Below are 14191 nucleotides of genomic sequence, written 5' to 3' on the forward strand. Positions count from 1 at the left end.
ACAAAAGGCCATTCTCATGGCAAGTGCTTCACTTACCAAAGCTTCACAACATGATGGTCAATAGCAATCATCTGAAGGTCCCTCAAATGGTTCAAGATAAGGCAAGCAATCCCCAAAGCTTTGACCCCTCTATAGGTGTATTTACTATTTAGTACTTAACATCTTCTTTTAACTTGCTTAGGTGGAGCTCCGTTGGTTCAAGCCGTTGTGTTAATAGACGTCTTCATTTTGACTCTCCTCGTGATTGATCTACTACAAAGGTTAGGTGTGGCTGCATGTAATCAGGGTTCTATCCTTAGACTTCAACCTTAAAATTCAACAGATTCGAAGGGTTCCACATATAAAAAAATTAAAAAATAAATAAATAATGGAAAAAATGAAAAAGGAACCATGAAGTTTTTAATTAAAAATGAATTAATAAAATTTTCATTGACTGTGAAGTGAAATGGAAAAGGAAATACCCATAAAAAAAAAATTTGATTAAGAGTTATCATTAGAAGTATAGTTTTTATTTAGCTTGTGATTAGAATGTGGCATGACAATTGTCGTCAAATTAATATTTTGTTCACTAATAAAAAATTTTATGTGCATGCAGCATACATGTGTGGGACATCAACATAAAAAGGAATAGATTTTAAAAAATTCAGTTGCATTTCTGTATGTATATATATATATAAAGGAAATAGAAGCCCCCCCCCCTCCCCTTTTTTTTCCCTTTTGTTAGAAATCTAATGAACACCAATCAATCACTAAATCTCATAGTTTCAAATTTTTAGTTTAAAAAAATATATATTATTAAATTTTTTTTTTTTGGGAAAAAAATTATCAGGTCAGTGCATGTCGATTCTTATGCATGGCCTCTCACATCCTTTCCTATTGTACTCCTTCATTGATGAGAAATTACACTCTGATATTATAGCAATCTTTTTTTTGTCTTCTTTTTTTTTTTTTTTCTAAGGGGAAATGGGGAATAGGGGTGAGGGAGGAGCCAAAGAATAAGTGTGTTTAGCTCTTGCATTTGGATTCAATGTCACAAGTGAAAGTTAGACATTTTGTAGCACATGTTTGGGAGTATTTTTGCATGCAAATCCTAAGAGTAGTGCAATAAAAAAATCAGAATTTTGGAACCATAACAGGGGTGCTTCTTGAGCTTCTAGTTTCCAACCTAAATATAAAATTTAAGATTCAAAAATTTTGAGAGCGATATTCTTAGATTCAACTACTCCCACCTGAAGAGAAGGAGTCTAGAATCCCATTAGAATCTGAAGAAAATGAAATGGGGGAGTTAGCCAATCATCCTTGGGGTTGAATTGGATTCCTAGGTACCCTAGATTAATTGAATAAACCGTCAGCATCTGATGCAAAAGTTGTTCTGTTGCACATACGTGCATATTGAAAATGTATGCTTACTGCTAGATACGTATCCCATCCATTACCATTTAGAACACAAAAGGGGCATAATAATAAAAAAAAAAAGGTGTACGTGCCATGGAGTTGTACTCCCATGTTCACACCATCCCCAATTCGCCCTAATTAACCATCTGAGCAACCCACGGATGGGTAGAAAGAGATTGTTTGAATAATACAGCTATAGATGTATTTAGAACATGTAACTTTCTTTTGTTGCTCCTTTTCGTAGTCTCAAAAGTTCTTTAAATAAGGGAAAAAAAGTGATTTTAAAATTATTTGAAGGTAATTACCAATTATTTTATTTTTATTTTTTTTTCATTTTAAGAGTTGTCATTATCAAATGTAGTTTTTGAGTATACAACTCACATGTGAAGTGATAACTTTTACGTTCACTAAAAGAAATAAATATATTAAATTAAAATGGCATAAAAATAAGGTTAGAAACTATTTAATCCTTGTAAGGGAAGTTAATAAGGCCTATTTAGGTTGTCAAGAAATGAATAGTAAAGAATATAAAATTTTCAAAAAAAATTGAATTTAAGAAAAGAGATAGACACATTAATCAATCATTGAATCAAGATGACATTTTTCATCATGATGATGCAATGATGGCTATAAGTATCTCTCTCCTCAAAAAAAAAAAATTTGTTCTTTTGTTTTTTTTTTTGTTTTTCTTCTTTTCTATTAATTTCTTACTAAAATAAGGCTAAGAAAATCCAAAAGTGGTGGAATCATCAATTTTGAAAAATTAACTGATTTATGAGAAGGTTCTTAAACCGACTACAATGGTAAGAAACGACCTTTTCTCTTTATTTTGCTCTTTTTCACATAAATTAACCTCTCTTCTAAGTATTTGTGAGATGACTTTGTTGCCCCTTATTTGTGGGCTCCCCGATGTTGCTTGCTAAGAATTCTCTCCCATAATTAATAATCAAAACAAAAGATTGGAAAAGAGTCAAAGTCAAAGTCAAAGTCAAAGTCTATGCACCAGTGGGACTCATGTTAAGCAAAAGAAGAGAAGTGTTACAAGAAAGATATACTACAGGCAAACTAAGAAATTCATTCATATACGAGGACAAGTTCACCTAACCATACCGAATGAGTTGAAAGAAATTTCATTACTATTCATGGGCAAGTTGTTGTAGACTAATTAAGAATTCTTGGTGGATAAGATATCTCACCAATGTGATGTGATTAGCTTATAAAAAAAATTGTGATGTGATTAGGGTTATTAATACTTGATAATTGAGATCATCTTAAGTGAATAATCTCTATTATTTAAGTTAGTAACATGCAAGTCTCCTCCACACACGGTCACAATAAATAAGTAGGACGAGTCAACATTAAATAGGGAAAAGTGTCTTCCAAGGCCAGATATATCTAGAGTCCTTTATGAGACAGCCCACATTGTTCAGTAAAGAATAGGTAGAAGCAATGATTTAGGCATCAGTTTCATATTGAATGTATCAACCAATATATATTAGTATTGACTGTGATCAATATAAATATGGCATTGAAATGTAGCAGTTGATATATATATATATATATATATTTATATATTTTAGTGGTAAAAACTGATTTTCTTTTTGTACTAAAATTGGCTCGATTCAGATTGATACCGTAAGAAAATGACTTCTTGTACTAGAATTGGCCTGATATGTATCATCCATATCAATATTGATATCCATTACGACTGACAGAGCCAACACAATGAACTAAAACTTTAAATGGAGGACCTTCCAAACTTGGTATGGACTTTTTTCTTAGTTTTCTAAGAACACCTCTTGAGATTTTTTTTTTTTTTTCAAATGCAATTTTTAGGATCATATGGACTCCATTTTCCTTTATTTTTTATTTTGTTAACGACCCTAAAAAAGGGTATCGGTATCTTCCCCTTCCGATACATATCCCCTTCGATATCATCATTCTCAAGATGATCTCAAATTTAAAAAGAAAATATTTTTTCTTCATTCATGCTCAACGTAAGCAAGCATTTGTTAAATGGAGTTCTCATGCTGAATAATTAGGCAAACTATATTGTCTTATCGGGATGATTATAGTGGGTATTTTAGATAAGAAAAAAGAGAGCTTGCATCGCCCTTATATAGATTCTAATATATCCCTCGTGAGGCTCAACCTTCTCTCCGATTCTGATTATATGAGTCTCATGTGGACCCCATATAGATAATACATATCATTCTCCAAATCATCGTTGAAAGAGTCAATCTTTATATATTGAAAAGTGTATCCTTCTTTCCTTCATATAGGAAAAGTGAATTTTAAGTGCCTTCTAGAGCATAGGTTTTTCACTAAAGCATTTCAAATCCACTCTTTGTTACTGTAGGCTATATGTAGGTTGTGTCATGGTTTTAGTGCACAGTATCTTAATAGGTATCGTTATATCATTAACAGATAAGGTATCAAAATCGATGTATCGATTTTGGAATAGAAAGGTATTAGATCACCATATCGAATAGACATATCCCTGATTTCCTATAAAAAAGAATGAGTTTTATGATTTGCTCTATTTCCATTTTGGGAAAGCATTTCTTTAAGGTCAAAAGCTTTTCTTGTCTTTAATTCGTGGCTATCCAAAAGAACACTAAAAGGCTTTAAAAAGACATAAAAGAGGGATCATCTACTCATGAGTCATGACAACATAACCTAGAGTCTATCCCAATTTTAGTATTAAAATCTTCCTCATTTTCTTATTTCTTGCTTGTGTCAAAAAATAGAAAAAATGTTTCTACCACCCATGGTGCGGGAATGGTATCCAATTCGGCTCCTATTTCTGCCTTGTGGGAGGATCATTTTATCATTTTAAACGTCTGATAGATGTAGAGTTACTTGTATAAACCACAATCATATTTGATGTATTTCACCTACGTGGTTAATCATGTATGAAGTTTTTCCCCTTGTTTTTTTAGCGGTCTAAGTCATACCAGAAGAAATGGACACATTATTTATAGTATGCACGCTCTCACAATTTTAAACTCTTTCCTACTTCTCTTGATCAATGATGGACAAAATTTGGCTACAAAGTAGCAACCCTTTCTTGCAGCTAATGAAATGAAATTTAAAAATACATTTTTGAAAAATACTAAGTTAGGAGGATATTTGTGAAAAAGAAGAAGGTGAATTATTCCATTTCATTGGCCGTCAGCAGTAGCTGCAACCCGGACAACAATCAATTTTTTCGATCAATAACCATATGATAAATCGCCACCATCAAAGTGATCTCTCTCTCCTTGCTGGCTTGACATATAAGATTGATGTCAATATATTTTACCCGTGTATTGATCCCTCTCTAAGTAATAGAAGAAGAAGAGAAGAAGTAAAAAAAACAGGCATGGGAAACTAATGATACAAGAAAGGAAAACTGCAACTATATTAAGCAAAAGATATAATTCATCATAAGCTGTATCAGTTTATTTCCATATGGTGTATTTTTTTCTCTCTCATAAGAGTACAGTTACCCAGGCCAAAAAACCAAAAAGACTGGAGATGAGCTGTTGATAAAAAGAGCTCATGAATTGATTCTTTATAAGAACTGAGTTGTACTGAGAGGTGTAGTGTTACTAAAGCCAGATAGCACCAGCATCTTTGAGCATTGGTACCAATGAGCCATTGAGATGGAGGGTCATGACCTCTTTGGTTGAACCTACTAGTTTACCTCCTATGAACACAGCAGGTACAGAAGGGCTACACCCAAGCCTCATGAGTGCCCACTCCATCTCTCTCCCCTTGGACTCCACATCAAGCTCATGAATTGCTGGGCTCACCCCAAGTTCATAAAACAATCTCTTGGTGGCATGACACATGCTGCAAGAGTTCTTGCTGAAGATCACCACTGCCTTCTCTGGTGCCAGTTTGGCCACTCTATCCATCCTTTTCTGGAAAATGCAGTTGCAGAGGCTAATGGGAGTGAAGAAAATATTGGGATCTAAAGACACAGAGAGCACTATGAGTGACAAGGGTTTTGTTGTGAAGAAGACACTCAACACTTGGGCTCTAAAGAGGCAAAGCAATATGAGTAATTAAGTGATTACTTAGGGTTTTGTTGGGAAGAAGATACACTGAGGCTTTGAGTCTGAGCTTGAGAGTAAAGAGCTGTCAAGAGGCCTTATTTATACAATCCGGTGAAGGGTGGTGGATTGGATTGTTTAATCAGAAAAGTTAAAAAGGCTAAATTCCTATAAAGGTATAAAGGGTGGGAAGGTCACGGTTAGATGCCCTTATAGCACCCCTTAGGCCCTTATCATTTGGTGATTGTGACACTGTGACCCCTCTCTTTGGGTCCTTAGTCTGTGCTGATGTGGAGAAAGTGGAATTAATTGGGTTATCCAGTATAAGGGTCGGGATCAACTTTTTCTCTTTCATATCTAAAATATTCCTGTGATATTCACCGAAAAGAATATGATAAAAAGGAAGTCAATAACTAGAACACACAAGGTCAACAAATGAACCGGACCTGTTGGTTTAATGTTTCGTCCAAAATTGTGTAACCCTGATGGATTAAGTTGGTTTATATATATTAGGGTATGGTTTGATCAAATCAATTCTGATTAGATCAAGTGGGGTGTAACTGTAAAGAAGAGGATCAAGGTCCTCATCAAGGAGAAGTGTACAAAAGGGTGATGGTTTAATTTAGATTAGTTTTGGTCTGACCATTTTCAAAACTGAACCAGCACATTATACCTATTTCTTAATGAACCAAAATATGTTTTAGGTAGTTGATCATGATGCTCATCGCATATTCTCATCAATCAAGTCAGGAAAATTCTAGTTAAAATTCCCATTTCTAGGAAGGTCGGTTAGTTCCTCCTATACTGCCTAGAGAGTATTATTGTTTCATTAATTAGTTATTAGTAATGTGTTTATGTTTCTTAATTAGGCCTTAGCAATGGAATATTCCTAAGCAAGATAGGTTCATCTCCAAAGCTAACCTTTGTTCTCTACTGATAAGAACCTCAGGATTCGTAAGAATCCTATTAATTCACACGTGGGCTACTCACCCACAAACAAAGGTCAATAAGGTCGGCCAATGTCGGCCGGTTCGAATAACTAACCAGTCAGAAAGGATAAAAGCCAAAAAGATTTGGTTCTATTTTATTTTATTTTATTTTTTATTTTTATTTTTATCATGTTTGTTTTCAGGTCGATTTAAGATATGATATGTAGAGATCAAAATGGAATCAAAGCCAAATAATTTTCATAACCTCAAAATCTTTTTAGCTGAACTAATTTTAGGCTTTAGTATGGTTTTGGGTTCCATTTATATGGATAACATTTTACTTGTTGGTTCGGTTCAAACAACAAATTTTAGTTTAAATCAAAACCAAATCAAACCGAATGACATTTCACTTTTCAAAATCAAAATCAAACCAGGTTCTTTGTTCAATCCAATTTGATTTTGATTGATGATTTCAATTTTTGTGTTCCAATTCTAAATTGACACCCGTAGTCCCATGAAGGACTAAGCATGACAGTTGGAGGAGGATTATGGTTCTCAATTTGATTCTTTTTCCATAATATTCAGTGGATGGAGTTTCCCTCCACCATCTTTAGTACATGAGATTTGGCCTTGGATTGGACTGTGGAAAGGAATTTTGGAGCTTCTTAAATAAGCGTAAGAAATAATTAATGATGAAATTCACTATTGTAAGAGTCTAATCATAATGTTATATCACCATGATTACCCCTTGGCATTGGAAAACTTTCTCTTGCTTATCATATGTAAGACAAAAGTGTGGAATGAGAAGGATAGGAAGGTGGATAAGGAAGAGTGACATTTAAATGTAAGAGTGAGTGAAAAAAAAAAAACAAATATCAACTTTAGAATGACTTTCAAATAAGAAACAAAATGAAAGAAGAGAATAGGACGAATCGTGCAGGCATCACAAAGTGAAAGTAATAGGAAAGGGGAGATGCTAAGCAAATGACTACTACAATTGATGTATTATTATTCCTCCTCATCATCATCATCAGCCGCAGCCGCAGCCACAACAACGGTAGCAACACATTTATATGTCTCTCTTGTTATAAAAAGCTAAAACTATTTTCTAGGGTTATAGAGATATTGTGGCATTACGCACTAATTGCAGCCTTTGCTTGTAAAGCAGACACTCGGAGTGTGGAAGGTCTAAGGATCGACTCCTGTCACATGCATCCCCCCTCCACTCTAGTGTGTATGAGTAAAGTTCCCTTGTACAGTTCCTTAGGATGTGATATAAAAAAATAAAAAATCTATTTTTTTATAAGTTAATATTTTTAGTCGAATTTTTTTATGGGGTATGAAGATACTGGAAATGCCTACCTCCATATTAGTCTACCTTTTATAAATAAATATTCTATGGTCCACTTGTCATATTATTCTCAATCCCTCCACTCCTAGTGTAATTAACTTTTCAAATCAATTATTATTTTAGTAAGAATTTTAGACAGATTATACATTCAATATTATACAACTTTATTTTAATTGATTTATTTTCCCTTCATTAGTTTATTTCTAACTGTGTTGACAGTAGAACCCCCACCTCCCCACTAATGGGCATGCATTGCTGATGATTGGCTTTTTCGGTGGGCTCATCACCATTAGTGATTAGCTTGCAACTGCAATGTATAGCATCTTCACTTCACTTGTTAGAATAAACATCAATAAATACGAAACAAATAAATAAATTAAAACAAGATGATAAAGAGGTTTTATGTGATTGACACATCATATAATGTGCTATATCTATGAGTGAAGTTGAAAATAAATTATTATTGGGATATTTACATCTACCACACCTCGCCTTTGCCTCAATTATATCATTTTCTTATAGTTTCGTTTTTACATTTAAACCTAAAAAATTAACACGATTTCACTGGTGTTAGTTTCGAAATTAAAAGACTTAATTACCCTTCCTATCTATTATACGCTTTTAGCACCTTTGAAGCTAAACAAAATTGAGGGCATCACCATCGTGACAAGATTCAAAACCGAGCCAAGCACACCGGATTGCAACTAGCTACGACAGTCTGTTACAGTAGATGAAGCCTTCGATGGAAGGGAATCTCTTCCACACTTCTTCTTGGAATTGGACACATCCATCACCTTGATCGTTAGAAGCCAAAACAAGAAATTAATTAAACAAAACCAGGAATGATTCAGCCAAGATAGTAAGGGGAAAGTGGGGGAAATTGCAAATCCATGGGACTGATTTAGATATTCTCTCTCAGATTTCATGTTTTTCTTCTCAGATGACTGAAAAATACAGTAACAGTGGCATCACCATGACCAATTCGTCTACTCCTTCGGAGACGAATGAAAAAGGGTTCAACAATTTTGAAAACAGAGAAAAAAAACAGAAAAAAAGAAAAGAAGTTTTAAATCTATACAAGGATCGGTCATCAATCTCCATTTTTTTCTACCTGTCTTTTTCTCTCTTTGTAATTTTGAATTCTTCATCCAACCGAGGCGATCAACCTTATGCGGTTCATTTATACCGTCTTCCTCCTCCGGCGACAAAAAACTTGAGTGAGTGGGTTTCCGATGAGTGTGACAGGTATAATTTAGCTTCAAAACAAGAAGAGGGGAGAATTAGGGCATCACCATCGTGACAGGATTCAAAACAATTAACTCCCACAGCTTCCCAAATGCAAGGGAGATTTAGGGCATCACCATCACCCCGAGAAGGAAGAAAAAATTGGGGAAAAAGGTTGAAGAAAGAAGGGTATTGTGGGGATTTAGAAAATTTGGGTTCAAGTTATCAGAAAACACTTCAAACCAGTGAAACGGTGTTAGTTTTTGGGTTTACACAGAAAAAAACGAAAATACAGGGGGGTGATGTAATATAAATATCTCTTTATTATATGATGGAAGAAAAATTATAATGGAGATCTCTCAAGAATATATACTCAAATATAATGCAAAAATTCCCACCTAGAAACTCAAACTTGAAAATCCTTAAATCACTTTATTTTGTCTTACTTGCTCAACAAGATAGTAAAACATATAAATACTCCTCCAAGTCAGGTCGAATCGAACCACCATATGATGGAAGAAATACTACAATGGATATCTCTCAAGAGCACCCATATACACACAGAAACTCTTACCCAGAAACCCTAACCTAGAAATCCCCAAATCACTGTGTTTTTTCTTACTTGCTGATGAGCACATTTATGTGTGAAATCTAGTGCAGTAAAACATACATTTTACATATTTAAAATGGAGCTACCTTGGGTTTTACTCTCTTTTTGCAGGTTTTATATTTTCAAGGTCTTAAGGACTATCGGACGCTATATCTCTAATTTTACACATAAAGATGTCCTATTTCTTTTTATGATTGCAAAGATGATGAAATTCTGAGCAAGATGGACATGTTCAATTACAAGTACACATTTGTTTGGTCAACCGTACAATTGATTATTCTTTTCTGGTCAGAAAAAGAATAATGGATCAGAACTGAACCGAGATACAGAACTAGCCCATCTGCAGTTGTCTCAAGGGTATAAGGAATATTTCAAATCCCAACAAGGATCAATGGACCACAACCTTAAGTGATTGAAGATTCATTTTTTTATAACAACAACTATCTAGTGTAGTTGGTGAGTTGTGGTGTGCAAAATCCTTTCCTTATTAGGAGGTCTCAAGTTCAAACCTTGTATGGCACATGCTTTCTCTCTTCTCTCTCCTCCACCTCATCAACAAGATAAAAAAAAAATCTAAAATCTTTTTTTTAGAAGTTAAAATCTCTAGCTTCCCTCTCCCATTCTCTATATAATAGAATTAACACAAGGAGAGGAGGCACTTCATTTTTCTTCTAGGGTTTTTTTTTCTTAGTTGCTCTATCTCTTTATCTAGTTTTTTCTTTTTTTAGCTTTAGTTCTAGGTTTATGCCTTAAACACTTTTGTAAGTTCTTTTTATTCAATTAATGCAAGTATTTTTGTTTTTTATTCAGTCTTTTATTTTTATTGTTTAAACAATTGAAGTTGTAATTTTCAAGTTCTAGTTCTAGGCTTAAGTCTAGGTGACAAGAATAAGCTATGAAGCATGTCTTTCAAGTTAATTTTTTTTTTCTTCAAATTTGTTTTCTCTAGTACTAGAAGTTTCAGATTTAGTTTATTCCAGATTTGGTTTTTAGTACTGGTAGTATCTAAAATCGATCAAGTTTTTAGTTCAAGTAAGTAGGCTCCTTCAATAGTCTTCTCTCTCCCCTCTCATTCTCTCTTCTAACTACCCTTTCTTTATTAATTTGGGATTTTAATTCTAGTCGTTACATTATTGCTATCACTTTCCCCCAAGGTTCATGGCTAGTGTATGTGTTGGCTTTGCCCCTCCTAGCACTAGAACCATCATTTTATTTTTTTATTTTAATTGTCTCCCTTTTCCTAAAACCAAGTAGAGTAACCCTTGTAAGAGTGACTCTCTGGTCAAGTAAGGAAGCTCATATTATGATGCATCCCTAGGGCTAAGTAGAGAAACCTACTTGTGAGCCTCTCTCTAGCTTTATCCCCTTTCTTTTACTTTATTTTTATTTTAACATTTTTTTCCTTCATTGCTTGTTAATTGCGTGGGGTGTTTATTTTCAACTATTTATTTATTTAATTTTAAATTCTTAGATGACGAATGGTTATGACGTTATTTTAGATACATATGTTTAGGACGGTAATTAGAATTATATCACAACCATTAATCGGTTCACTTTCGCATTATTAAAATAAGCAAAAAAAATAAAGTGGTTGCTCTCCCTGTGTTCGACCCATAGCTACACTGATCCGTACGCTTACGGTTATATTTTAAAATCTCAAATACTTGCTCGACAAGATAATAAAACATATTGTAAATTCTATGATTGGTAATGCTAATTGCATTGATTTGATTGTATTGAATCCTTAGGCTGTGTTTGTTAACTAAGAGAAAAAAAATAAAAGAAATGAAAAGAAAAAAGAATCTTGAAAAGAGAAAAAAAGAAAAATAATAGAAATGAAATGGTAAGAAAATAAAAAAGATATTTATGTTTGGCTACCATTAGAAGAAAAAAAAAAGAATTTTTTTTTGTATTTTTAGCAATAAAAGAAAACTTCACTATTCCCAAGATAAAATTTTAAATTAAAAAAAAAAATTCTTCTTTTCGTTCAAGACATGCCAAGTACAAAGAGAATTTCTTAAACTAAGAAAAAAGTATAATTTTATTTTATTTTCTTTATTTCTCTTGGCTACCAAAAACAACATTAATTGAGATATATAAAATGAAAGTTTCCTATTACTGTTTTTATATCTATGAAAGGTACCGTCAATGAGATGTCAAGTTGAACCGTCCCACGGGGGCTTGATCATTCTGACCAACATTGAAAATGAAACCCAAAATCAAACCGATAAAAAACCAAAAAAATAAAAATGGACCAAAATAGATACCTAACCAAAACACACCCATCAACAAAAATTGAAAAAAATTGGATTGAACCAAAGCAAAACCGAGAATTGTCTTACCTTTTTGACTATTCGACTTGACCAAATTCAAATAAAACCAATTCAACTCGGTCGAAAGCAAACTGAATTGGCCAATTCTATATAACCTTGCTCTTGCGATTGGGAAGGATGACCTAATTAGCTGACCATTTGTGATGATCAGAGAAAAAAATATCTAATACTACATGAACCATGCAATTGAATTGGACATGAACCACATTGACGTATGAAAACAAGGAGCTAAGGCTATGTTTGGTAGCCAAGAGAAGAAAAGAAAAGAAAAGATTTCTTTGGTTTAAAATTTCTCTTTGTGCTTGGTATGTCTTCATTTAAGAGTAGATTTAGTTCTTTTATTTTAAAATTCCTGAGAAGTTTTTTTTATTACTTTAAAAAAAAATCTTGCGAAAAACACAAGAGAACATTAAAAAATATAAAATCTTTTCTTTTATTCTCTTCTAATGGAAACCAAGCATGCATATTTTTTCTATTTTCTCACCATTTTTTTTCTTTTCTAGATTCTTTTTCCTTTTCCTTTCTTTTCTAGCCGTTCAACTAGCTCGTTATCTTCCCACTTTTGCTAAAGAATCTCCATTAACAAGACGAAGATGTTAGATTCCTCCCCGCCGATCTCTTCTTCTCCATCTATTTAACAAGATAGAGCCAGTAAAGTAAAGAAGAAACTAGCCCTTTGAGGAGAGATGATTCCCAAATCACATCATTAATGGCTTTTATGCAGCTGATCTTGTCGGATTTAGTCCTTTCCTTCATGTGTGTATGGTCAGGAGCTCTCATCAAGCTCTTCGTTTACAAGATTCTTGGGTTTGGTTTTGAAATCAAAGGAGAAATCCTCAAGGCTTCTCTTTCAATCTTGAGTATGTTACTCTTTGCTTGGTTGAGTAAGAAAACCAATGGTGGGTCTTACAATCCTGTCGCCGTATTGTCGGGTGCTGCTTCTGCAGGGAATTTCAGTGGCTTTCTATTCACTGTTGGTGCAAGGATTCCTGCTCAGGTACTTGGATATATTGCTGGGGTTAAGTATTTCATTGAGGCATTTCCTCAAACAGGTCATGGTCCCCCCCTGAACGTTGACATCTATAAAGGAGCTTTGATAGAAGGACTCCTAACTTTTGCAATTGTTATCATCGCACTTGGACTTGCTCGAACAAACCGAAGAAGCTTTTTCATTAAAACATGGATCTTGAGTGTTTCCAGACTAACACTTCAAACACTGGGTTCTGATTTGACTGGTGGAAGCATGAACCCTGCCTCTGCTATGGGATGGGCTTATGCTAGAGGAGATCATATAACCAAGGAACATATAATTGTATACTGGCTAGCACCAATTCAAGCAACTCTGTTAGGGATATTGACGTTCGGGTTGCTTGTTCAACCCCAGAAGCTCAAGGAGGAGAAGATGATAAGCAAGAGGAACAAATCAGATTGAATGGTTGTCAAGCTGCCTTGTATCATTGTAGATTTCATTTTCCTGTTTTGTAAATCCTCTCTCAAAGAGAGGTAAATCTTTCAAACAGACTTTACCGAAAAAAATAAAAAATATCTCAAATAGAGAGAAGATTAAATAGGGGTGTCAATCGGTTGGTTCGGTCTGGTTTCGATTGAATCGAATTGATTTTGATTTGTTATTGAACCAATATAAACCAGATCAAACTAGCCAATTGACACATCTATGTATGGATTTGGATTCTTTCCAACCAAATTTCTTCCAACCTTTATTTACGTAGCCCAACACTTGGGTGCACACAGTCCCATGTAGGGGTGTCAATCTTGAGCCCACACCGGTAGGCCCGATCCAGCCCAACCCAACCCTCACCTGTAGGCATTCACGGTGTAGAGTAGTAGCCTGTTAGGCGGCCGACCGGCCCGACTCACTTAACTAGCGAAGTAGAACCGACTCAATTAGCCCAACCGACCCGACCCCCTTTAGAAATGCTTAAATTGAATATGGAATAGCTAGGACTAAATAGTAATTTTATATGGGAAAAAACCTTAAACGCCCAAAGAAGTAAAAGAACCCTGGAAGTCACTCACTAGAGCCACTTCCCTCTTCCCTCATCCATCTTCTCTAGTCGTCACATGCCACTGATAGCCGCTAGTCGCCGGTGCCTTCTTCCATCTAGTCGTTGCATGCCGCTGGTTGCCGGTGCCCTCTTCCCTCGTCTACACTTGCTAGCTGGTACCCTGCGAGTTGCTGCTAGCCACTACCATCTTCCTTCAAGGCGCCGCTACCCTCTTCCTCCGTAGTTTGTTTTCAAGTATGTTTAGTTTTTTTTTTCCTTCTTTTTTTGCTATGGTTTTTGTTT

At 34.6% G+C, this 14191-nt stretch overlaps 2 protein-coding genes across 2 annotated transcripts; one reads left to right on the forward strand and one right to left on the reverse strand.

The window, feature by feature from the left end:
- Positions 1-4810: 4810 nt before the first annotated feature.
- Positions 4811-5404, reverse strand: LOC122078142 (monothiol glutaredoxin-S10-like). Its single transcript, XM_042644002.1, has one exon. It carries the CDS (start codon positions 5295-5297, stop codon positions 4989-4991), a length of 309 nt encoding a protein of 102 aa, XP_042499936.1. The 5' UTR covers positions 5298-5404; the 3' UTR covers positions 4811-4988.
- Positions 5405-12373: 6969 nt separating this feature from the next.
- Positions 12374-13418, forward strand: LOC122078200 (probable aquaporin SIP2-1). Its single transcript, XM_042644085.1, has one exon. It carries the CDS (start codon positions 12592-12594, stop codon positions 13312-13314), a length of 723 nt encoding a protein of 240 aa, XP_042500019.1. The 5' UTR covers positions 12374-12591; the 3' UTR covers positions 13315-13418.
- Positions 13419-14191: the final 773 nt, after the last annotated feature.

This window comes from Macadamia integrifolia, chromosome 5 (genome assembly GCF_013358625.1).
Source record: "Macadamia integrifolia cultivar HAES 741 chromosome 5, SCU_Mint_v3, whole genome shotgun sequence".
Taxonomy (NCBI): domain Eukaryota; kingdom Viridiplantae; phylum Streptophyta; class Magnoliopsida; order Proteales; family Proteaceae; genus Macadamia; species Macadamia integrifolia.

Excerpts from the sequence above, each read along its gene's own strand:
- LOC122078142 (XM_042644002.1), bottom strand. The coding sequence starts at position 5,297 with ATGGATAGAGTGGCCAAACTGGCACCAGAGAAGGCAGTGGTGATCTTC.
- LOC122078200 (XM_042644085.1), top strand. The coding sequence starts at position 12,592 with ATGGCTTTTATGCAGCTGATCTTGTCGGATTTAGTCCTTTCCTTCATG.